General features: G+C 39.3%; 1 protein-coding gene across 1 annotated transcript; it reads left to right on the forward strand.

Moving 5' to 3' along the window:
• Positions 1-22,066, forward strand: LOC147633046 (beta-galactosidase 8-like). The gene is made up of 25 exons (XM_086805677.1): positions 1-103; positions 3,832-3,926; positions 4,034-4,129; positions 4,265-4,377; positions 5,258-5,324; positions 5,438-5,530; positions 5,738-5,881; positions 5,990-6,078; positions 6,221-6,326; positions 6,418-6,505; positions 7,099-7,217; positions 7,330-7,712; positions 7,823-7,917; positions 8,033-8,142; positions 8,246-8,359; positions 8,563-8,673; positions 8,908-9,119; positions 9,266-9,587; positions 9,724-9,841; positions 19,964-20,215; positions 20,418-20,716; positions 20,940-21,037; positions 21,306-21,390; positions 21,475-21,576; positions 21,659-22,066. Exons 1-25 carry the CDS (start codon positions 1-3, stop codon positions 22,064-22,066), a joined length of 3,822 nt encoding a protein of 1,273 aa, XP_086661803.1.
• Positions 22,067-27,288: the final 5,222 nt, after the last annotated feature.

Raw genomic sequence — 27,288 nt, forward strand, 5'->3', positions numbered from 1 at the left:
ATGGGTGGGTTGTCATATAGCAATGTGTCTATCTCTATGTGGAAGACATTGATTCTTTCCAGTGATGTACTCTGCCACTCTTGCATATTCAATGGATATAAAGCTGTAAGAAAATTTTAATGCTTAGCTATAGAGCACAAAGCAATTAGCTATTGAACACAAAAAACAAAGATTACTTTTACTGAGTCTTATTGTTTGTCTTAGATATTATACTTTGATCATTGGTGATGTAGCATTATGTCCTTGTGCATATAAAGATGCTACACAAGGACCTCTATTGCACCATTTGGCCACCTTGTAGAACCCCAGGATCCTACCTTTTCAATGCTTGTTAGGATCACCAATGTCTTTTCGTTTTGCCTTGAATGCTTCTCGAGTGCTAGGTCTCTCCTGATCCAGTATAACTTCTTGAACCACCGAGGGATCTAGCTACCATTAGCATCATTCCTATTGAAAAGCTTCACACTTTCAATGTTGTAGATGTGTTTTCTCCTAGAGCTCATCTACAAGGGGAGAACATAAAATTACTACCATTTCGATGGGCTTACAATCTTAATAAACTAAAATAAAACTTTAAAAAATTGTTGTGAATCATACCTTGCACTCAGTTTTCTTTGTAGTCGAGTTGACAAATAACCCTATAAGTTTTCCACAAATGACATCATGGTCAGTAAGTTTCCATAGCAAACAAACATAACAAACCAAATAAAATCACCAAGAAATCTTGATTAGCAAACTTAGATCAAAGAAGTTTACTAGAATATTAAGATGGAAGAAAAAGAGGTTGAGAGAAAGAAACATACTGTAAATTTATGCAAGAGAAGAAGAAGAGATGAAGTAGCTATGATAAAAATGAGTGACGTGCAGGAGAGGTAGGAAAACGAAAAGAACAAAGTTCAAATTGTGGAGAAAGTGAAAATTTTTTAAATTTTTCTCAAACACAACTAAAACTCAAGTTCTTCTAGTATCTAGACTAGTTTTCAATCAGTCTGGCCTCTTTTCTTGAGATTCCTACTGACATATGTTGTTTTTAAAGTTTGGTCACCATAACATCAGTATCCTCACCATCGATAACATTAGTATACCATATAAGTAAGTAGGTGCTTGCACCATTCAAGCACATGCATTAAGCATCCTCACCATCGACAACATTAGTATACCATATAAGTAAGTAGGTGCTTGCACCATTCAAGCACATGCATTAAGCATCCTTACTTGTTTCCACCTAGGCATATGCATTTGCACAAACATCAGTACCCTCGCCTTTGACAACCTCCAACAAAAATCCCTCTAATATTCTTTAATCTCGCCTTATTGACACGTCCATTGCCTACACCTGAGGACGGACCTAGAATTGAGAGGGGGAAATATTAACTCAAGGTTAACTGCTTAACTGTTGGGTGTGCCCAACATTACTTCCACACACTTGGACCATATCAACGTTAAGTGAAGGGAGTAAAAAGAGCCATCATCAAGCAACAACGAAGCCAAACAAGCCTAAGCAATCAAGGTCATGCAGGCTTTGGAGTAGCTATGAACTTAATGCGACATACCCCATGTGTGCATGCTTGGCTAAGCAAGATAGGATTAACTCTATTGTGTTGTAATCTTGCATAAAACACACTTCAAGTTATAATATGAGGGATGGCCATGCCTTACATGAAGCTGGCATCCCATGCACCCAGAGTAAAGTCTATTTGGGCACCCCAAAGTCAATGAAGTCTAATGAGTATAAGTGAACTTTTCTAATGAGAACGGGAAATTCCCTTGGGTTGGATTGAGAACTAAGCTCTTACCTCTTATGCTCTTGCTCTCTAGCTCTATCATGTTTGTATCTCTTCTTCTCTCCCATATGCCTTGCCATTGATTCTAGTGAGAGTGTGAGGGTGTGTGCGAGGAGAGGGCTATCGTCTTGAAGTTATCTTGGAGCTCTTCAAGCTATAGGAGTTAGACAAGTCACGTGGTGACAATGAGAGACAGTTTTCTCAGGTGCTAGCTTGCTACAACACGGTTGCCTCTGCTCCACCAAGATGGTAGGTAAGTATCCAAGTTTCCAATGATATGAGAAAGGTGAGTCCAATCCACTTGGTTAGTCTTATGCTAGTGAATTGGACTTTCCAAATGTATGTATGTAGCTTAAAGTAGTGGACCGACCCTGATGCAGGATGAACACGTGTTTGCATTACAACAAGGTTTGGAAGCTCTCTTTGAAAGGGTGCATAAAGAAGGGTAGATTATTATTTATGGAGACCCTGCTTGGAAAGCATGGCAAGTAAGTCCTAAATCTATATCCTCTTTGTTTTTATATTAACAATGTTTCACTTGTGTTACTTTTTTTGTTTTAGGATCATGTTACGATGAACTGTGGCCATGTCTCGAGGGGTGCACTACTTAGAAACCCTATATATCACGTGTGTTTAAGAGGAATTTAAAAAACCCATTACCTATGAATTTTTTATGAATAAAAGGATCCCTTTTTCTTTATGGACTTATGTTTTTTTTAAAAATTGATTAAAAATCCCCTTCTGTAAATGTATTTCTATAAATTTACCTTAAAATTTTGAATTAAAAAATCCCTTCATTTGAACTCACGTGGTATACCTACATATTTTTAGGTGAATCCCCCGAGGACCATGTGTAACTAGAAAGTAATGGAAATGACTAGTCTCAAAACAATAGAAATGTGAGGGTTGAGGATGAAACTATAAGGAGCAACAATAGTGTGAGAGGAGAGAAAATTAGAAGATAATGATTAGTAGTGTTAATATTATTCTCTCTCACTTTGTAACAACTTGTCATTTGCTAACCCCATAAATCACAATCACGGTTAGGTAAGTAGAACTCATGGTTAGGTAAGTAGAACTCATGGTTGAGGATATGATTCCCTTTTTTCCATATGTTATATATCATTAATTAAATTTAATTAAAAAACTTTTATACCTTGAATTTTTAATATATGTCATATCTTTCTATGCTCTTAAATGTTATGAGATCTTCATCTTCTTAATGTGCTCTTAATAAATTAAATTTAATTAAAAAAAATTTGTACCTTGAATTTTTAATATTTTTTTTTTTGGTTTTGCGGCTTTAAACGTTGTTACAAACATTACTAAAATGTGATTAAAACATGGTTAAAACGTGGTTGGAACGTAGCCCGCGAACACGGTAGTCATGTTGCCAACCATGTTTCTAACCATGAAGGGTGATTTTTCAATCTCTTGATTTCTACGCAGGGACTATAAGGCCCTATTATTGTAGTGGCAATAAAGCAAAACAAACACCAACTTTAAAGCTACTTATGTTGTAAACACAAGAGCTTCAACTTAATTAGTTTGGATTAAGCCATTAGGATGATTGTATCCCCCAAATCAAAGAAGGGAACATTGCTATAGGATTAAGCCATTTAAATGATTGAAATAATTTTATTAATACGGATTAAGCCATTAAATGATCGTATCCCCATAATAATCGGATTAAGCCATTAAAATGATCGTATCCCCATAATAATCGGAATTGCTAAATGACCGTTGGATGGGCAGGAGATCCAACGGCTGCATGTGCGTTTTTTTTTGGTTTGCTTTTCATGGGTGAATACATGCTTTCCTTGACGTTGTTGTTTTTTTTTTTTTTTTTTTTTGAACAGGATAAAAAGGTCGACGCTAATTGTATTCTCCGTTAAGCACACCCGACACTCACGGAGTGAGAGAGAGCGAGCTATCACAATGGCACGGCAGCGCCGTTCGACCTTCTTGATAGCGGTCGTAGCGTTCATAATAGTGGCGTTCCGCTGCAGCACGACGGCGTCCGGCGGCGGCGCTGGTGGTGACGTGAGGAGCGTGACTTACGACGAGCGAGCCATCGTGATAGATGGACAGCGCAAACTGCTCATCTCTGCTTCCATCCACTACCCTCGCAGCACCCCTGAGGTATGAATCATTTGCTTTCATTACAGGAGCTTTTTATGGCGATCTTATCCTGCAACACGGCATCATGAATATGATGATGATGATGATCTCTGGCTCTCTGTTTGCAGATGTGGGGTGACCTCATTGCTAAAGCCAAGCATGGTGGAGTGGACGTTATTGAGAGCTACGTGTTTTGGAACATGCACGAACCTCAGCGGGGGAAGGTACGTCCCTACGCGGGCGCCTCTAGCGCTAGGGGTTGCAGGATTTCTCTTTTTCTTAATTAGCAGTTAACTAGTTGATGATTATGGCAGATATATGCTGATATTGATGGTGATACTGGCACCATGTTTTTGCAGTTTGTGTTCGATGGGAGGCTAGACCTGGTGCGCTTCATAAGGGAGGCTCAAACGGCTGGTCTCTACTTCCATCTCCGCATTGGACCGTACGCATGCGCGGAATGGAACTATGGGTAATTCTTTAGCCGCCACATTAGTTACATCAAAATTCCCAGAGTGTCACGTGAACATTGCCACGATGGTAGCAGCTTGTGGGTGGTGCCCGGGGACCATGCAGATGATTATGACTGAATGCTGGCCTAGCCTTTTATAGGCTCCCTTGATGTCCTGTACCCTGGCCGACTGTCGGCCAGCCCTTATGGTAGCCACACCACAGCATCTGCTATCAGCCAGTTTCCTGAAGCCTGATCCTGGTGGACTTGCTGCTTCTTCCATGCCTGAGCCTGCTAGTGCCCTAAATCTACCCTAAAATTGCTACCTAAATCGGGGATTAGATCTGAGGTTAGCCATGTTCACGGCTATGCACATGACATGTGCCCCCATCACAGGAGACACCACTCAGCCACCCCAAAAGAGCTCTCTCATGGACCTCTCTCAAACGAACATGGCCTTTTTTCTGCTTCAATCTGCACACTTCAACATGTCGCTAGCTATCGCATATCGGTCGATTATGCTAGCATGTCGATCCCAGCTTCCATGATGGGCTAGAATGGCTATAATCTAGCCTGTCATGGATTCTAGCACCATTCTAGTCCATCATGGGGATGCCAGCTCTGATAGCCATTATAGAGTCCATGATCACGAGCAAGAATGACCAGCATCGTGTCATTCACCTACTGCATGCTGCCAAGCCTAGTTTACTGCATGCTAACATGTAGTTCCCACTGGCTAGACTGGCCATCGGTGTACTGGCCGTTCTGCAGGTGGATGGCTACTAGCTGCAGCCTCCACTTGCAGAATGACCCTGGGAGGGCCATTCTGTAATCCATATTCAAACTTTGAATGACTCAACTCATCAATCCTAATGTGCCTTTCTCTTTTGCTGTGTCGCAGAGGATTTCCAGTGTGGCTTCACTTCCTTCCAGGAATAAAATTCAGAACTGATAACGCAGTATTCAAGGTCAGCTTAATATTCCCAGCATGTACCTGTGTCATTATGTGTAGTCTCTTCTTAAGTAAACAAAAACAGCATTGAAGTTTGAACAAATCTGTTGCCAACTGGATGGTGACCAGGGTGAAATGGAGCGAATTACAAGGAAGATTGTGAGCATGCTAAAAGAGGAAAAACTCTTCTATTGGCAAGGGGGGCCGGTAATCTTAACTCAGGTGATGCCTCTTTCTTCTCCAAGGTCTGAAAAGAAACTCAAATGCAAAGATACACCTCTCCATTATTAACTGCAGAAGGGTCTCCCGGCTACCATTCCTGTCTCCATTATTAACGTCCACTGCTTTGTCCACCACATGCATGACAAGAAGCAGGATGAATGTGGTGTAGATATCATGCTTTTAATGACGTTTCACCTTTTTACTCAGATTGAGAACGAGTATGGTAATATTCACAAGCCATATGGATCGGCTGGCAAGAGATACATACATTGGGCTGCACAAATGGCTGTAGGACTCGACACGAAAGTACCTTGGGTGATGTGCCAACAGAAAGATGCTCCTGATCCAATTGTAAGTACTGACAGGGTTGAAGTTATTTGCCACAAATATTCTTGTTAATGGGGTGTAAACAGTGCTTTTGATACACATTGTCATGACTTCTTTTGATATTTCTTGCAGATCAACACATGCAATGGATTTTACTGCGATAATTTCAAGCCAAACTCTGTCAACAAGCCTAAAATATGGACAGAAAATTGGACTGGATGGTAAGATGATTTTACAACATCTTATTTTGCGTTGGGTTGTCTGTGCGCATAAGCGCGCTCTAAATTTGGTTTATTATACCTTGAATGTTCAATTCCTTCTACCTGATCAGTTTTCATTTCCCTCTCTATTAATTGTTGACAGGTTCCTTGCTTTTGGAGGCTTACAGCCTCATCGACCTGTTGAAGACATTGCTTTCGCTGTTGCACGGTTCTTTCAGAACGGGGGCACTTTTCAAAATTATTACATGGTAAGATTACACTTCATGATTTTGCCAATCGTTTTAAGTCTGAAAGATTACAAGGCTAAGAGTCTAATTGCTGAAGCTTTCTTGAATTCAGTACCATGGAGGAACCAACTTTGGACGCACAGCTGGTGGACCGTTTATAGCAACAAGCTATGATTATGATGCTCCAATAGATGAATATGGTGTGTACTAAACATCCCTTCTTCTTCTGTCTACACAATGTCTACACAATGGACATATTCTTAGTGGGGATAAAGCATATTCAAACCCCTAGAATAGAAAATTATAATCCACTGATAGCTCTTAAATAGTCTGTTGTATTCTGCACATAGTTTTCCGTATGTACATTGTATATGCATAGAGCATGGGATCAGATTTACACCGTCTTTAAAATTATCCCAACAAGAGAAAAGATACTCTAGGCATTGTAGTATGGCATTTGAATTTTGTATTGACATGTTTACTCTAACAATTCAAATAATTCTTTTAGTTTTGACATGTATGAAATTACCTCAAAAAGGAGAAGAGATGCTATAGGCATTCATTTGCATGTTGTATTGACAAGCACAAATATATAACAACACTTGAAAGAATTCGCCATCCACACTTTTGTGTCATGACCACCTTGTAACTACACTCGAGACTACAACAGCTAAGCTTGTTGTATATACCTATGCTTGTTCATGATGTGGGATGATGGCTTGGTGTATTGAATTTCTATTGAATTGTATTCGGGGGATTACTCAGTGATGTACTGGTAACTATGATTGTGCAGGCTTGCTGAGACAGCCAAAGTGGGGTCACTTGAAGGATCTACACCAGGCACTTCGGCTTTGTGAGAAACCTCTTCTTTATGGTGAAGCTACAAACATATCTTTGGGTCCAGGAAAAGAGGTAAACATTGATTTCCCAAAACTCACGGATATTGCTAAGTTTTCCATGCAATCTGTTACATATATTTATGTGAATGGGCATAAAGAAATGTTTAATTTTTCATGGCTAACAGGGAACCGTGTACAAAACCAAAGACAATGAGTGTTGTGCCTTCCTTGCCAACAAAGCTCATAGGAGAGATGCAAAGGTTCAATTCAAGGGTCAATTCTATGAGCTTCCAGCTTGGTCAGTCAGTATATTACCTGATTGCAAGAATGTCATGTTCAACACTGCAAAGGTCAAGCATCAGACTATTGTGATGAACATGGAAGCTGTAGACCAGACTCATGTTGTGCCATCCTATAACATGCAACAATCACAGAACTCATCATTTGTGTGGAAATCTTACAAAGAACCCATTGGGGCCTGGGGGAGCAATGCTTTTACGTATATCGGATTCAAAGACCATATCAACACTACAAGAGATACCACCGACTATCTGTGGTACACACAAAGGTACTAAACTTTTCTGTTTTCAAAACCTGGATTGTTATATAAACTTCAATCTCTTTAGGGGTGTACTAGCTTAATAAGAGTTAATGCCTTCATTTTTTTAAAAAAAACAGCCTCTACATCAAGAACAAAAGCACTGCAAGACAACGCTTATCAATAAAGTCACTTGGACATAATATGCTTATATTTTTGAATGGGGAGCTTTTAGGTAAGGGAGATTTTCCATCTAACGCTCTTTTTTTCATATAAAAAAAAAGCAGAGGTATCAAAATGAGCAGAGGTGAGACAATTATCTGACGGGGTGAAAAAAATGTATTGGCCAGGGAATGGATATGGAAGTTATGATCTTCCAAACTTTCAGCTTCAACTTCCTTTGGACTTGAAAGAAGGAAAAAATGAGCTCTCCCTTTTGAGCACAACTGTTGGCCTCAAGGTAACCCTCTAATTAACATCTGGATCTTTTGTCACTAGATGGCTTTCAACTACCAATGAAACCTTAGGGATGACATCAATGTGAATTTCTTACTTTGTTGCAGAACTATGGGTCCTTTTTCGACAAAGCCGGTGCTGGAATCGATGGACCTGTCTCACTCATAGAAGTGATAGGAAGTGAAAGAGTAGATCTTTCATCACAAGAATGGACATATCAGGTACAGATCAACTTTATATTGAGCTCCAAACTTACAAACCTTCTAGTGTTGCAATATCTATGAAAAACTATTTTACAAAGAATATGAAGTCCACACTGTTGTTGCAAATGCACCCCCTATCACCGGTTTTAATCAAATTAGGTCTGCTTATAGCTAAAACCAAATCAGCGCCTACATGAGTTGTACTGATGCTTTGGAAACAGATTGGGCTGCAGGGTGAAGAATTAGAGCTTTATGCTGAAAATGAAAACTCTTATGCTGACTTTGCTTCAACGCCAAAGCTGCCTGCATATCAACCAATGACATGGTACAAGGTAAGGCTGCTTTCCGTCCACATCTATTAAAAATGCTGTCTCGAGCAGCAATGTAGGAAACAATGCTCTCATTTGCACGTGCTCTATATTTCACATGATTCATGCACTTCAAATGCTAGGATGATTGATCAATGAGAAGAAAACACACACACACACACACACACACACACACACACACACACACACACACAAAAGAAGCTTCTGCAGGCATAACAATCTTCTTTATTTTTACAGACAACTTTCAATTCTCCACCTGGAAGTGACCCAGTTGCTTTGGACCTCATGAGTATGGGTAAGGGTCAAGCTTGGGTGAATGGGAAAGGTCTTGGCCGGTATTGGTCTAGCTTCCTGTCTTCAAACCTCGGGTGCTATGGTGAATGTGATTATCGAGGTGTATATGACCCGACTAAGTGCGATCAAAACTGTGGTCAGCCTTCACAAAGATGGCAAGTCTCTCTGTCTCTCTCCCTCTCACGGTCTTCATGTTGTCTATTTGTTGGTCTCATTCGTCATTTTGGCCTGTCTGATCTGACTCTCTCACAACAATCAAATCTTTCAACTGCAAATCAATATAATTGGGTAATATTTACAGGTTCCATATTCCAAGGTCATGGCTAAAACCTTCTGGAAACCTACTGGTAATACTTGAGGAGGTTGGTGGTGATCCCTCCAAAATTACTTTTGCTACGAGAGTCCCTGGAACAGTCTGTGCCCGTGTGTCAGAAACACACCCTATGCTGATGATCAACACGAGTTCAACCGAAACACTCAAGCCTGCAATGAGGCTTGAGTGTGGGCAGAATCAAAGGATCTCATCTATCGAGTTTGCTAGCTATGGAAACCCTCAAGGATCATGCCAATTCTTCAGGCAAGGAAGCTGCCATGCCGAGAAGTCTGTCAACATTGTTAAAGAGGTATGCAAAAGCTGCATGTTCTGCTGCTCATCGATTTGGGCTGTGATTTCTCAATAGGGCTAAATGTTTTTCTTGCAATGCAACCTTCCTGCATAAGTTTGGAACAGTATCACTGATGTCAACAAATGTATTGCAGGCCTGCATTGGGAAACAGGCATGCTCTCTGGAACTGTCCACAACAAGCACCCTTGTAGAAGATGATCCTTGCCCAGGTGTGCTCAAAAGCCTGGCTGCTGAAGCAATTTGCTCGAGCAGTATATAGAGTATATGCCAACATCCCAGTTTACTTACAACAAAGCTACTGTGTACACTAAAAAGGTTGTTGAGATATCATGTTGCAGCACCCAACTGCACTGTACTTTACCATAATTAAAGATTGTTTCATCCTCTTTTTAATGTATTTTTCTTTTCTCGACTATACATTTGGCTCAAGACCCACAAGGTCTTTTAGTTATGTATTGGGGCTCTCAGGTCATTTGGCCTTCAATATCACCTTCTTTCTTACTTTTCTGTGACATGAGGTGCAAGCTTGCTCTTCGTAATTGCTCTTCGTAATTCCTTGTGGTGCTCTAGTTTTTTGAAAAGATGCAAGGACGAAGAGAGCTTGAGCTCTTGCATGCACACACACTTTACACAAACCCTAGAAGAGAACACACAAGATGAGATGCTAAAAATTTGCTCTTCTTCTTTTTCACAACAAAAGGGTTTTACATAAATATTTGGGAAATACAACATAACTACTAAAGTACTATGTACATACGGTCCATAATGTGAACACGCTAAGTGAGTGAGTTGGCAAGATAAGTATGCCATAACTTAGTGGTGGACTAGTAGCTGGTGTAGTCCAACTGTAGAATCAATGGCGAAGATCTATCATATCAGCATCCTACCAAACAAGCCAGTGATGTAAGTGACGGAAACGGTCACCCATAAGTGTTAGGCATATCATAACTGTTAGCTCGTGTTGAGCTTGACATCTCAACACTCCCCCCTTAGCTCAACTCCATCTCTAGGACTCCAATCATAGTCCGAAATCTGCGAAGCTTCTTTGCTCCCAGGGCTTTCGTGAAAATGTCAGCTACCCGCTCCTCTGTGCTAACATACATGAGGTCAATGTCTCCTGCTAAGACTCTCTCTCTGATGAAATGATAATGGACCTCTATGTGTTTGGTCCGTGCATGAGGAATCAGGTTCCTTGCCAACTGTATACTGCTAAGGTTGTCGCAATATGACAACCTGTCTGTTAACCTGCAGCCCTAAATCACCAAGTAGCTTGCGCAACCAAGCTTAACTCACATGTTGCCATTGCAGCACCCCTATACTCTGCCTCTGTACTTGACAAGGCAATTGTTGGCTGCTTCTTGTTGTTCCATGTCATTGTACCACTCCCAAAGGAAAACATAAATCCACTAGTAGATCTCCTATCTACGATACTATCAAGCCCAATCTGCATCGGTGTATCCAAACACCTGCAACTTTGTACCAGCCTCATAAAACAGTCGATAGTCTACTGTAGACTTCACATAGCACAATGTGCGCTTCACACCATCCAATTGTGGCTTCCGAGGAACCTACATAAACTGACTCTGCAATCCAACTGTATAGTTCAAATCTGGCATGCTGTGATCATCATATAGATCAAGCTACCCACTATCTTCCTATACATAGTGGGGTTCTCCAAAAACTCACCCGCAAACTGCACTCAACTTGCCATTTGAATATAATGGCATAGAAATTGGCTTATAACTAGCTATACCATATTTGGATAACATGTCCAATGTATACTGCCTCTGTGACAACCATATGCCCTTGGCTATCCTAATAACCTCAATGCCACTCAGCTCACCCAAATCCTTTGTCAAATTTCTGCTTGAGGAGACATTTCACACTCTCAACTTTCTCTCCACTATCACCCCCAATAATCAAGTCATCCACGTAGATTGTGATGACCACAAGGCCCTTATCACTCTTCCGCACATAGAGTGAATGATCAGCATCTGCCACATGAAAGCCAATGGTGATAAGATATTGTGCTTTCTTATCATGCCATGCTCTCGGTGCATGTTTCAAGCCATATAAAGCTTTACGCAACTTGTATACAAAATCAAGGTGACCCACATCTTCATAATCTGGTGGCTAATCCATATACACTTCTTCTTGCAAATCACCATGCAAGAACACATTCTTAACATCCATTTGATGTAAAACCCATTCAGTTTGAGCATAACCTTTGGCAAACAATCTTGCTTTATACCTGCTAATACTTCCATCTGAGTTGTGCTTTATTTTGTACATCCACTTGTATCCAATAGTCTTCTTGTACTCATGCAATGGCACTAAGTCCCAAGTCTCATTTGCACTCAATGCAACCATTTCTTCATCCATGGCTTTCTCCTAATCTACATTCCAAATAAATTCTTCAAAACATGTGGGTTCGACATCTTGCACAACTTTAGCCATATATGCATAATGATGAGCCACATAACCATCATATGTTAACATGTCAACGGGTTTTCTAAATCTCCTTGACCCATGTTCTCCATGATCACTACCTGACATTTTTGCAACTTCTCTTGTCTTTCTTACACCAGGTGTTCTAATAGCTAGAATCCCAAACTTATCATCAAGGCTCTGCTTCTAGACTCACCATCAACATAAGAATGCTCTACATAAATGTCGGGCATACCAAGAGGCTTACCAAACTTCTCTTTGTTTTTTCGTGATGTGCCAGTTGCATTTTCAAGAATGGTATTTGACGCAGCATGCCATTCCATGGTCTATCAATAGACCCAACACAAGAGGACTCTCCAGGTCCACTCAATGACTGTGATTGCTGACTTACATTCTGTGCAATCACATTTCTAGTTACATCAACCCCAACAATGACATCTTTTTCAGCAGCATACCACTACTCATTTCATCAAACACAACATCTCTGCTTACCCTCAACTCATGTGTAGTAGGGTTATCGCATCTATATCCCTTTTGCTCAAGGGAATATCTAATAAACACACATTTTTCTATGTTTGGATCTAGCTTCGTACGCAACTCATATCTGGTACATGCACCTAGGCAATACATCCAAAGACTTTTGAGTGAGACAAATCAAGTTTATTGCCTGAATTTCTCCTCTAGTATTACATCACGTATGGCTGTAGTAGGGGTCATGTTCATGATATAAATTGTTGTAGAAACAACTTCAAGCCAATAGCTATGCGGTATATTCTTCTGTGTCATCAATGCTTGTGCTATCTCTGTAATGTGCCTCTTTTTTCGCTCAGTAACTCCATTTTGCTAACGGAGTGTATCTACATGTAAACTAACTGTCTTTGAATATTATTCTTCTGTAGAAAATCAGAGAACCCATTGGAGAAGTACTCTCCCCCTCCATCTGACCTTAGGCACTTCACATGCTTTCATGTCTGCTTCTTAGCCACCATCACTTTGAAATTCTGAAAATGAGTGAAAACTTCACTCCTCCTTTTCATGAAATACACCCACACTTTCCTCATGTGATGATCAAATGAATGTTACATAATACATGCAGCCACCCGTAAATGTAGTTTTTGCAGGACCCCATACATCTGAATACACAACATCTAGTACATTCATGCAAACCCTACTCAATCATCTGGCCAACAGAAACCAAATTCTTTGTAATATTTAGAACGTGAAGTATATCTGCAAGATACTTCACCTTACTATCTTGCTGCCTTTGCCAATTTCCACCATTAGAAGAATTCGGAGCTCATTTTGGGACCCTGTAAGAAATTCACTATTTTCTTATTTATCTTGCTCTTAAACTATGTAAAATAGTCACAACAGGTCCAAAACCGTCAGTTTGAGGCAATAAATATACTGTTGCTCACAAACAACGAGGTCTTATCTCATTAAAAGCTTTGAGAATATACCTTTTTCATAGGTTTGGCTCACACGTATGAACGATTCTTCGGTCAGTATTACATAACTAATCCCTCTCATTTCGAATTTAAAAATGTTTAGCGCCTTCTTCAACTCTCAAACAAAATAATATATAGTAAGAAAGAATACATCGCATTGTTGCGAAACATGGCAGAAGGAGAAACCAGTAGGAAATGACTTCATCATTTCCATGTCGACTTGGAACAACAGTATGCACCGATATTGAAGCGCCAAAAGAGTTTGCATCTATGCACTGAGCAAAGAGACATGCTGCGAAAAGGAGGTTTGCAGCATATAGACTTGTGGTGTGACGGAGGCATCTATCCAACATGCATCATTAGAAATTCAACACCTCCATTCTCTAATCCAATAACTCTATTGAAGTTTGTAGGCAATGGAGTAAATGGATTGTATGGATACGTCTCAGCTCAATGTGCTAATGCAAATATGTACAAGAATTTATATCTACGAGAGGAGGAAAACAGAAGGCAAGATAAGATAGAGTGTGTGGCATTGAAGCAACTTCTAGAAAATGAGAAGGAAGAACATAAAAAGACAAAGGCAATGCTACTGAAAGCGAGGAGAAAAGGCACTGTATTAGGAGAGAGACTACGGAATAAAAAAATCCGGAACATTGCAGAGTTGAAGGCTGGCTTTGGAGGATGTAAGCGCAGAATTCAAAAAGCAAGGTATGACGATATCTCATTGTTAAGTTCCATTAATGAGCATCCAAATTGTTTAAACGAATGGTGAGTTATAATTGTCTCATTGTATAATTGTAGATGTGTTTCTTTCTTGTTGTAGGAAAATTTTAAGGCTTGGTAAAGTAAATGAAAATTCCAATCTTGTTCCAGTGAAGCAAATAAAAGGTTTAGTCTCTAAAGTTGTCGTTCAGAGCTTGATAGATGAAAAAAAGTTCAAAAGGGTGAAACGTGATGCTGTCGAAAAGTTTATATCAGAAAGTAGAGTTGATGTCGAAAAAATTCAAGAAGCCCTAGATATGAGTGGGGTGAGTAGAAAAGGATATGCTTCAATCTTTAACATCGTTTCTTCTACTCTCAAAGATCATCGGATAAAACGTGTATTGTTATCCACCCCAGTAGAGCAGTGTGGCGTCAAAGAGGTCTTCTAAATCAGGAAATAGATGACTTCATTGGACAATATTTACATATCAAAAATGTATATGAAGGGGCCAAAGGAAGGACTGTATATGATCCTTTGAATAATATTTTTGTGGAGCTGCAACAATTACAGAGAAGAATGGTGGAGTTTTATAACATCACATTTGAGGAATGTAGGGATTTTTAAAGTTTGTTGTTAAGCTTGATGAATGTGAAATTGTGAGGAAATTGTAAAGGAAAAGAAGATAGAAAGAGTGACTATTACCTTGATGAATCGGGCACTTGATCCATCAATCACACAAACACCAGTTCAAAGTACTTTAGCGTTCAATCAGAAAAACATGTATGGTGGTTGGGATCATTTAAGGTATGGATTTTCTTATTTTGGTGTTAGTATTTGTTGAATATACATGTATATTTTTTCATAAACTTCTACCATATATCATTCTATTGTAATGGCAGGTGAATACAGAGGACCATGAAACACTTAACTGGGTTTTTCAACAGACAGATATACCCTCAACTGTAAGGAGTCAAATTTTAGGGGGTCATCTTCATGTTCCAGGCAAAGGTGATTTTCAAGTAGAATGGCATATGGCAGGTGATCTTAAGACATTGAAGTGTATGTACAATATCAGTAAAGGGGGTAACTCCAAATCTCCTTGCTTGTATTGTAAACAACCAGCCCATGTCTTGGATTTCAAATGGTGGAGAAGAGCACCCAATAGGGACAAGGAAGATCCAAATTTTAAAGCAGTTCTTGATATTCCATTATGCAATGTTCACATTTGCACATTGCATGCATTGTGTAGAATTATTGAGAAACTTGTTTTTCTATATATTAGATTTGCCTGGAAACTTTGGCCTGAGGTGAAAAGAAAAGAGGTAATACAATCATTGAAAGCGGTATTATCAAAAATTGGTCTAAAAGGTGGAGATGTTCATATAACAAAAGATCTAAATCTACAAATGGTAAAGAGGTACCTATCAAGCCATCCATTGGTGGAGTAAAGGCCCGAAGGTTTTTATCAAGTCCACAAAATACAACAAGAAAAGGGGGTAGACAATCACAATATATATCCAGAATAAAATATAGTCCACAATGCAGTAAAAGATCATCAGGTAGATGGGATGGCACGAGATGTCAAGGCTGAGGTGTGGAAATCGTTGGACAAGCTATTTGTTTATTGTGACAAAGTTTCTTGGAACAAAAATGATCAACAAGCATTTCAGAAAGAGGCTAAGAATTTCGGAAAGGCAATGAAGGAAGCATGGACAACCTGCAACATAACCCATTACATGGTGACAACATTAACTTCCACCCAATTGTTCAATTTTGAGAGCAAAATGATTTGTATTTTCTGTGTTTTCTAATGCTAGACTCTTTCTATGTCCAAACAACATATTATCTACAACCACCTTCCATTCTTTGTTGTAAAAAAGTATGGATGCCCTGCAATTTGGTGAGAATCTGGTCTACACAAGGAATGGAAAAATCATACTACATGGCCCGTAATGCTTTCTTTAGACATACACAACATTTTGGAGGAAAACAGAAGGCAACAATTTAAAGGAAGTTTTTCAATGGTTTTATCGAGGCGTACTTCAAAAGATCAAAACAAAGAGAAAGGTCAATGCATCTCAAGTCAAGATAGCCTTTCAAGTAGCTCAGAAGCAGAGAAGATAGAAAATTTTAGAGAGTTCAAATTTAGCAGAGAGACATGCTGAATGGAGAAAATCAAAGGTCTTTGTAGATCACAAATGGGTGGATAGAATACAAGTGTAAATGTTGTGTATCTCATAATCTCATAATTGAAAACACTTCTCAAATTTTGATGCATAGAAATACAGAATGTGTGTTTACAATTCCTTTGTGGTGGATGCAAAAGAATACAAGTGTAAAAATTGTGTACCGCATAATTGAAAACAGTTCTCAAATTTTGATGCATAGAAAATACAGAATACAAAAGATACAGCAGAAATAAATTGTTGTTCTATGCTAAATATACAATGACAATCATCTTATGGCTAATGGCCTTAGGGTTTCTCCCAAGGTCAACCAATGGGAACCCTCCCTTTCACTTTACTTGGAGACTTCTTTTTCTTCATCAATGACACCACAGTGCTCTGAGATCTTCCTTGTTCTGGTGAGGTTGGTTCTCGAGCACTTTCTCCTTCCTCCAATTTCTTTGGTGATCCCAATAGTGCTGGCTCTCAGTTCTGTATAAGTTTGTGCTTGCCACATAAGGCTCAAGACTGAGAGGATTCTTTACACCAACAGCGAGCGCATAGGTAGTATATCGGATAAAAAATATCCTGCTCTAGAGCACTGTTTTCCGGAATAATAACCAAAGATATGTAAGGCAGACCTCTTCTCTATCAATATCACTTTGTCTGCAGACCATGAAAGGGAATGGCCACCCAGGGCCTCTGACATACACTTTAAAAAAAGAATTATTGCTTCCCCATTGTTGCTCATTGTCCCATGGTATATTAACAATTTGGCATTACATAAGTCTGCAAGGAAATGGGAAAGACTTGACAGTTTACCCAAGCCAGCAACTCTGCTTCCTTTGGACCTCAAGAGGAAGGTATCATCTTCAATATCTAACTGCATGTAGACAATATTGTCAGATTACCTAAATGGTCACTGGAACTCAAAAGTAGGGATTGAAATATCACAAAAGTACACAAATAGGATGCCATTACCTTCATATTCTCATCCTGCTCAAGCAAGTTCTCTTTCTACAATGAGATACTATGTTCTGATGCCTGCTTGGGATGATGTGCCAGAGCTGAGCTTCCAGTGAGATTCATATAGGCTTGTACCTCTTTAAAGACTTCTTCATCCACCTCTTGAAAATTACTTGCCTCCTTAAAACACGTAGAAAGTTCCAATGTAGGATTGAACTTGTCTTCTAGGTCCAGCAAGGGATCATCATCTATCCTCTATCTTCTATCTTGAATGATGGAAGGATGGGAACAGCATAACTGGAACTATCAAGCTCAATTTTATCAACTGTAGCTGCATCTCTTAAAGTCTCTGATTTCAGAGATATAAGATCAAGTGCTGCAATAGCAGACTTCTCCTCTTCTAGATTAATGATTTGCTCCTCATATTGAAGCTCTTCACTCTGCTCACTTGCCAACTCCTCCTCTCTTCCTCATATTCTTCCAAGTCATGTTCTTGAGTAGACTTTTCAGAAACACCAAACTTAACATAATGTAAATAAATGGCAAATGCAAAGCTCTCCTCCAATATCCTACAGCCCCTCTTGTGGAGATTGCAGATACCCTTGAAGCAGCAAGGTAGAACATCAAATCTCCTGTTCAATTGATACCTCAGTTTATCACTTTGGCATAAGTCCTTGATATTGCACAAAAGCTTCATCATTATTCACAATCCTTCCATCAGATGTCATCTGTCTAAACACCTCAAACTGTTCCTCCAAAAAGTGCTTGTGTTGAGCAATAATGTCAGTCAATTTGAAAGGAGTGTTGAACACCCTGTGAAATGTTGGATACTCCTTTTGGGCATTGGACTTTTGGAGAAACTCAAAAAGCTGTAGGTCTGGTGACTTTTGCTCTTCCAAAAGCTTCTTTGGCTCACTAGATTTGATTACTCCTTTGCTACTGGTACTCTGCTTCTTAGCTGTAATGCAAAATACAATAGCAGAAATAAAAAATAATTCATATTTTCTCAAATAGAGGAGTAAATTCAAATATTGCTCACCTGGACTTTCCTCATCTTTGATAGAGTATTTTGACAAGTCCAATGTTCTCTTGGCTGGAGCATTATCCAAAACTGTACACATAAAGGTACACGGAGAGAAGAGAGAAAACCATTACAAAATACATCGGTATCGGCCAGACAAATACATAATACTTTGTTCACAAAACGCGATTTGGACATGTCTTTGCAGCCAGAACATCGAAATCGCGTTTCATTGCGAAAATTCTTTGTATGCCTTACTCTGCTAGAAAACGCGATATTATGTCCCCCTAAAGCAAAACCATCCTATATCGTATTCTCCCTCAAAACAACCTTTCCATATTGGAAGTACTACGACTCCGGTTACGACAAGACAAAAGTTACAGAATAAAACACTATAAGATATAATTGAGAGCAATTAAAACAGTACCTCTTTTTCCTCTGTCCATGCCCTCCAAAGAAAAGTGTATGCAGGTGTGACCTTGATAGGTGTGGTTTAGGGTTGTAGCAGAATCTCTGTGTCTGTTTCGTATTGCAGCAGTGCAGGGTAAGAGGCTAACGCTTGAAGAGGACAGCTTTGGATGGGTGCTTGAGTGAAAGGGATGGTGAAATTGGTCAGTAGATGGTTGTGTGGAGGAGAACGCAAAAGGACACGAAAAATTGGTCTGCACAAAAATCAAGGACAAATCATAATGACGCACGTGGCAAGTATCGTTGATACACGTGTGACATTTATGGTGGTACATGCCATGCGGGCGTGAATTCCGAGGCATAAAGTATACACTGTGCTAGTATACTTGACCTCCTCGCATGTCTGTTCAGTACAACATCTCCTCCACAGAAAGGCGTTCTCTGAATGAAGGATCACATTCAGCATCTCCTTCTCCGACTGAAAGATACCGTCATCATATCCCCAGCTCATCAGTAGTAGTCAAGTACAGAGCATTTTGAGAGGATTACACCATCTGAGAGGTATCACTCCGGCAAACTGAATTCCTGTATTTTATTCCTTATATATATATTCGATGAATAGTCAAGTCTAAAAAAAATCCTTCAGAAAATTAAGTGCATGTAGATTTCTTTGTCAATCCATTTCTTTCGGGAAACGCAATTTCCATTGGTATTTGCTTCGAAAACCTTGAAAATCCATTTCTATCGGGAAACACAATTTCCATGGGTATTTGCTTCGAAAACCCTGAAAATCCATTTTTGTCGAGAAACGCGATTCCCATGGGTATTTGCTTCGAAAACCTTGAAAATCGCGTTTTATTGCAGAATCTTAGGCTATTCCGTTCTTTCATAATCCATCACCATAACTAAGATGGAATTATTTGTGATGAGAACCTTTTTTCCATCAAATGGGTTAGTGGGTAAACGCGATATGAACCTTTTTTCCATCAAAAGTTCCGAAATCGCGTTTTCTGGCAAACTCTTCCTTGACATGCTATCTTGTGGATTAGGCGGATTCCGGTCTATTCTAATGACATATTGAATTTCCTGTTCTCCTCTTTCATTTTTTGTTCCATGATAGTTCCTATTATTGTACCTATTAATGAGTGGAAGCTTACCTTATGGATGTCATCTTTAAAGTTAATTAAATATTTTGCTTATTACTCTTTCAGTTCTGATGGCAAGAACAAAGGAAACTGCAAGGAAAAAGGGAAGTGGGCCTAACCTGGCAGTGGGCTGGAGGTCAAAGTCCTTCAAAGGGGAGGTCAAAGTCCTCCAAGAAGGGCAAGCCCATGCACATGCTCCAGATAATCCAGAAGAAGAGAATCAATCAGGGAGCAAAGGTTCTCAGGGAGATCAGGAAGGCACAAAAGGCTGTTGGCTTCGCAATGCCCATGGCTCCTTTCCAGAGACTTGTGAGGCAAGTATGTGACAATTGGGGTGTCAGATTCAGGTGGTGTAGGACAGGCCTTCTCACCCTACAGGAGGCACCAGAGGATTTTCTCATAGAGTTCTTCCAGGATACCATGCTAGTTGCTGCCCATGCACATAGGGTGACAATAATGAAAAAGGATATTAACACGTTAGTGAGAGTAAGGTACAGATATGATAACATTCTGAATGCAGAAGACTGGGATGATATTAAGATGAGATACATCTTATTAATACCACCAATCAGGAAGCAATCTAAGGATGTGGTGAAGATAGAAGAGGTCACACACAACTATGAGACTAGAGGGAAGTCAGCCTATGAGGATTTAATGAAACAACAAGTGAAGGATTCATCTTCGGACCTAGAGTCAGAAACACTTGTTAAGGAGTTGAAGATACAGGAGAGGCTTCTGGAATTGGGGCCCAAAATTAAAATAAAATTAGAGACCACTGATTTTGATATGGCTGATTTGGAGTTCAAGCTCATGGAGACTGTATAAAAGCTCTTTCCCAGAGGAATTCATACCTGACAGATACCCTCATCCTGGCTACTCTCTAGTACGTGTTTTCCAAGATTAATTTTTCTACAAAAGTATCAATCCTTTTCAATCTCAAACTGAGTCTTTGAGTCTTTCCTTGTGTAGCATGTTCAAGAGCAAATTGCATCCTGGGGTTATGCACAGGATCTTCATCACTGATCCATGAATCTCTTTCAAGCTCAGAGATCACACAGAGAGCAGTGCAGACATTGCAAAATGGTTCAATTACTGCAATTTTGAAGTAGTTGATGTCATCCTCCTACCATACCACTCCAAGTAAGTACACATAGATTTTAGATTTGACAGTACTTTGCTTTTTTGGTTCCTTTATCTTTCTGGTCCTTATATTATTCTTCTTTTTGTAGCTCTCATATCCATTGACCTTGAACAAAAGAGATGTTATACATTTAACTCTCTTCAGGGTACCCACCAGGAGCTAGGCCTGTAAGTCTTATCCTTAATGTATTCTCATGAAACTTTGGAGTATGGAGGATGCCAATATCAAAGAAATTTGATAGTTCTCACATTTCCTTTGGTACTGTAGTGGCTTGAAAAGACTTTTTGATGCCCTAGACTTATGTCCTCCAAATACAAATTTACTCAACCTGATTGAACCAGTTGCACTGCAGGTTTGTGGAAGAACACCAATCTTATTTTATCTTCTGTATTGAGAATTGTTTATCTTTATTTATATTCTCATAATTTATTTACAGACACCACAACAAAAAGACCCATATTCTTGTGGATGGAGATTACTTATAGCAGCTAAATACATGTTGGACTCCTACTTTGTTGGGGAGAAGCAGCCTGAGTTTGTAAGTCAAAAGATTTACAATCATCAATTTTTTTAACATAAATGCAGTCAGTTTTTGAAAATAATATTTTCTTTATTGGCAGATGCAAGAAGATAGTTTTGGCTCTAACTATGTCTTTAGTTTCAGACCCAATACAATTTTGAGGTTGCTAGGACTTGCTTCTCCTATTCCTGCATCTCCTCCAATTCTAAACCAGCCAATATCCCCTTCCAATATTGATGTAGACATGATTACTGAGCAGAAAGATGATTTGAAATCTTTCAATCTAAATGATAACATTCTTGATGGGTTTCAGAAAGTTCAGGAGCAGCCTTCCAAAGTGCCTGAGGAGATGAAAATGAAAGATGAGCCTCTCCCACGAAATATGAAGTCTTCGGATGTAACTGAGGAGCAAAAGGAGAAGCCGAGGGAGAGCCATATCGACAAGGAGCCTTTATCTGAGTCCTTGGACCAAAGCCAGGCTCAGCCTGAGCTAGAAACCCACATATAGGATTATTTGTACATTTGAGAAGAGAACAACAGTAAATGCAAAGATAAATGCAATTACTTTTTCTCAATGGATCACTTCTTGGTTTGAAAATGTTAAGAATTCTATAATGCTTTTACTGTCTGCTAAAAGTATATATGAATTGTCTATTATACCTGAGTTCAAGATGATTGAACTATCTGAATTGTTCTGCTTGCAATATCTCTGCATTGTATCTTGCTTTCTCTTCTTTGCAGTATCTGAAACAAAATCACAGTTTGAAAATGAGATGTCTACATTTTTTGAATTAAAATTTTGATAAAACAAATTTGCCAATCTTGAATGAGTACTTTAGAAAACTCAGTTTACCTTTTTGTTGTTTAAAATGAATGAAAATCCCATGCAGACACTCCCTTCAGTCTCGTTTATAATGTCATTCCGTAATCGAGAGAGTGTGCAGTATCTTCCAAGTGTGATGGATGCTATTAAAATGCCATTCTCGACAACATCTATATCAATAATATCATTTTCTAGATATGAAGAGCTCTCATCTTGTTCCATTGGTACTAGTTGTGTACCTATCATCCTGCTTCGTTTATAGTAAAATGAAAAAATAAAATTCTGGGAGGCAAACATGTACTTGAGATTGATTGTGTCATGGACAACCTCACAAATACATAGTGTTGGCCATAATTTTATCCCAACCATCATCCAAAAATTTTGGAATGTCATCACAACCTTTTGCTTTAAAAGAAAACATAGTCTTACAAACTCTGATTGAATATTCTTGAAAAATATCAATGAAAACATTGACAGGCATAAAAACTGTGATTTTGACTATTCCTGTTGCAATATTTGGTTTCAATGAATGCTGCACTTCTGCATATAGTTTGGCTCTATATGTCTCTATTATACTTCCATCGGGAACAGGCCAGTCTATTATATTCCATTCCAAAAAATCTTACCTTTGCAATATGCCATAAGAATGAGCATGGTCCAATAGTTGGTAGAAGTGATCATAGAAAAAAATACCCGCTTTAGCCAAGTCTCTTACAGATCTACCTTTGTACTGTAGCTCTCCTATCGCGCCATGTACGACATTGAAGAATCCTAAAATGCATTCCACTGGTTGCCACTCCTCGTATGATGAAGGATATAGATCTGAAACATTCAGAAAGATCATCTTAGTTATAAAGAGAGAAACAATTTTGCCTTGAAAATAATTTAAGTTATATTATGTGTTTACAATTTGGTCTATGATGTGGAAGATAAGCTGGATATTCTCGCAATTGAAGTTCTCGATGCATATAAACATGCTGCACCAGAATCTCTTTTACACATCTTCTGCCTTCTTTCACTCTAAAACCTTTTACTCTGCCTTTCCAGGATGTCAAGAAAGTACTCGTTGATTGTTGCTTTTTACTCTTCTTCCTGATCCTCTTGGGTTGCATTAGTACCCAAGCTCCTTTTCCCACTTCAAACATTTTCCAACTAGCGTTTGCTGTTACAATATTGGAAACCTCTATGCTTGAAATCTGTGTGATAGGCCTTCGTGGCAAAGATATGTTTCGTACATCAACAGAGTCTTCACCATCTAAACCCACCGAACATTTTCTAATGCTGCGTCCATTGTTTCTGGGTGCCATCTTAGGCTACGAATCTAACACATCCCTAATAGAAACCAACACAAAAGAAAGCTAGTATGATGTTAGATTTCAATTAATCTAACATTCTAAGTAATGCAGATCGACTTAAAAGAAAGAACAAAAAGATATCCACAATAGGTTAAATGTTGAAGAGAGTAAATTACAACAAAGCTATGGCAAGGAGAGATGCTTGTTGAAGATGGAATAGTCCCTTGAAAATCTGAGAAGAAAGGAAATTGGATTGTTGCGAGTAGGAAGTTTCAAACAGACTCTTACGCTCAAAGATGGACTAAAATCTCATGATAGAGACATGCTGGAGAAGAGAATAAAAAACAAATCTCCCTATTCATCTCGCACGCTTCTGCCACCATAAAGTACTGTTCTATTTTTTATTTTTCACTCTTTTTTTGTGGATTTTCTACGTTACGTTGGCCTTCTCCTGATTGGTTGCGAGACATTTTCTCCAAACCCTAAAAGGCCCCAAAATGAGCTCCGAATTCTTCTAATGCAACCTCTTTGATTCCCCCTACCTCTGAACTGGCCTCTTCCACCTGTGTGTTGTTGTTGTGATTCATGGGACTGTTGTTGCTGGACCATAATTTTGATTACCTTTTCGGCCACCTCCTTGGCCCACGGCCTTGACCTCTACCTTGTTCTCTACCTGCACTTGTGTAGAAGGCCCGTTGCTTATATGAACTGCCTTTGTTTTGTGAAGACTGGTCTTCACCTAAACTGTTTTCTTCAATGATTAGCATTAACACCAAATTTGTAAAGTTTGGAATGTTCTCCCGAGTCTGAATAGACGTCTTGAATGCCTTGTAAATATTGTGGCCCAAGACCACGTAGACATACTTCCACCTTATCATCATCATCAAACAGAAACACTAATAAATGCAAGGGATTCCACAATCCCCTTGAAGGCATAATCAGTCACACAAACATGTTTTTCTTCTTCACAGTATGAAGCTCATTCTTCAACTAAATCTTTTGTGCCTTGGTGTTAGTTTCATACAACTTCACCAAGGTGTCCCACTCCTCCTTGGGTGACTTGGCATCATATATATGCCCTCATTTTGATGTATATTTTGATGCCATCAAATCAATTGAAAAGTTTCATGGTGAGACCATAGATTCAAGAACTGAATGCTCAATATTTAAGGAACTAAAGTTTGTGGTTTTTGGCTTTTACATTTTCTTTCAGATAGGGGAGGGGGTATTGAAAGGACCACATCTAAATCACAAAATATTTTTGACAATAGCAAAAAGCAAAATGAAAATCATGGAGAGGCTCTGATGAAATTATATAGTCATCCAATGAGGTGATAGCTCAAGTGATGAAGCTATTTGCCTAGGACCAAGAGTTCTTGGGTTCAAAATCCCCCTTGGTTCTTCCTTGGCGGCATTGCCTATGGGCGGATAATTAAGCGCCTACTATAGGCAGGCGGGCGATGGAAAATTAGTAATTACGAGAGGATCTTTGGCCTAAGAAATGTCAGAAAAAAAAGAAATTGTATAGCCATCATTTCAATCTTGTTGATAAGAAATATACTAAGTGTTAATAATGCTGAAGTGGGAATTTATAGACTCTTCCAAACTTCTAATAGAGCAAGCCGTATGCCTTAGGCAAAGGTTGATAGATTCCTAATTTTTGTTATCCAGACTTTGTTAGAGAACCCCACCTAGGTCAAGATTTATTGGTGATTAAACAATAGTTACAGAGCTTGATCTTTGTATGGTGGACAGCATGCATCCATATGCACTTGCAGTGTCTCGCATGCTCAATTAATTTCTTGTGATGAGAAGCCATAACCCTCCATATGGAGGAATCTCTAAGCTACATACATACATACATTATGTACCTTTTGTGCATGCACACATCTAAACTTTATGATTAGGAAGACTAAATCCCCCTAGGCTTGATTTTTGATGCATCATGCACGTTTTTTTTTGGGTGGTTCGAATATTAAAAATTTGTAAAAATGATTATAAGCTATCAAAAAATACACGTAAACTGTGAAAAACTTATAGTTTCCCATCTCGTGATGTTAAATTTGACAAACAAGGGTGCTCGTCATCATCTAGATGCAATAAGGCTAAGAAAATAAGTTTAGTTAGGTTTTTTTTTGCCCTAAAAAAAACTATTAATAGTTCCTTCTCTCACTTCATTTTCATTTCACTTTTTTAGAGAGCTTGAGCTCAAGATCTACGTAGGCACCCACGTAAGGACACCAGCACATCACCATGTTAGCACAATAGGCATAGTCATACATGGATATGGCACGCACCAAGAACACCACACGTGTTACCATGCCTTCACAAAACACAGTGCAAGGCACCCAATGACTACATATACTGGCGACACCACGGAAGAGAGTGACCCCTTGGATTCTAGGACATGCCCAATGGGATCACCAGAGTCTAACCCTCCTCCCCACAGCAACACCAACGCACACACATGCAGGCCCTTCTAGTGGGAGCAAGCGGGTGAAGAAGACCCCACAATGCAGCAACCCCAGAGATCAAGACAGAGAGGCCGATGATGAGTAGTTCAACTGGGTTGGTGAAAACATTCCTACATTGCGCAGCACCACAGGTGGAAAGACCCTACTACGAGGACAGGGTCCCCTACCTACCCGGGAGGAACTTGACAGGTACCACAGCAGCAAGAGGAGAAGGATTTAGACTATGAGAGACCAAGGGGAGGTTCCTGCAAGTGCGCACAAGCGTAGAAAGGTCAAGCTCTTCAAGCTAAGGAAGTCCCAACCTCGCCAATGCACCAACACAACACAGAGAGCTCCAAGGAGAAGGATGCGCCAAGGGCATAGGGCTGTACAAGAAATCAAGTTTTATCAGAGAAACATTGAGTTGTTGATAAGAAGAGTCGCCAGAACAGTGCGAATTTGGCCTATGCAACGGCGATGTAGGCTAAAAATTCGCATTGTTTTGGCACTTCTTTCCTAGCCACTTAGGATCGTTTTTGATGTATTTATAATGAAGTTGGGTGGTACACTAATTGTGAGAAACAATAGTTCACAAGATAAAAACACCTTTAATCATGTGTAAAATACATTGTTTGTGTCATCTAATGCATCAGAATTGCTCATGGAGGACTGGGGAAGCTATGCCAAAACAGTGCGAATTTAGGCTCTGCAGCGGCGGTGCAGGCTCAAAATTCGCACTATTCTGGCACTTCTCCCCCAGCCACCACTCAGGATTATTTTTGATGTATTTACAGTGAAGAGTACACTAATTGTAAGAAACAGTAGTTTATAAGATAAAAACACCTTTAATCATGTGTAAAAATACATTGTTTGTCATCCAATGTATCAGAATTACTCCTGGAGGACTCGGAAAGCTATGCCAAAACAATGTGAATTTAGACTCTGCAACGGCAGTGCAGGCTCAAAATTCGCATAATTATTTTTGATTTATAATGTAGTTGAGTACATTGATTATGAAAAAATATAATTTACAAGATAAAAACACCTTTAATCATGTGTAAAAATACACTGTTTGTCATCCAATGCATTAGAATTGCTCTTGGAGGATGGGGAAGCTATGCCAGAACAGGCGAATTCAGGCTCTACAGTGGCAGTGCTA

This window comes from Cibotium barometz, chromosome 12, assembly GCF_041138505.1.
Source record: "Cibotium barometz isolate CiBa-2024 chromosome 12, ASM4113850v1, whole genome shotgun sequence".
Classification (NCBI taxonomy): Eukaryota; Viridiplantae; Streptophyta; class Polypodiopsida; order Cyatheales; family Cibotiaceae; genus Cibotium; species Cibotium barometz.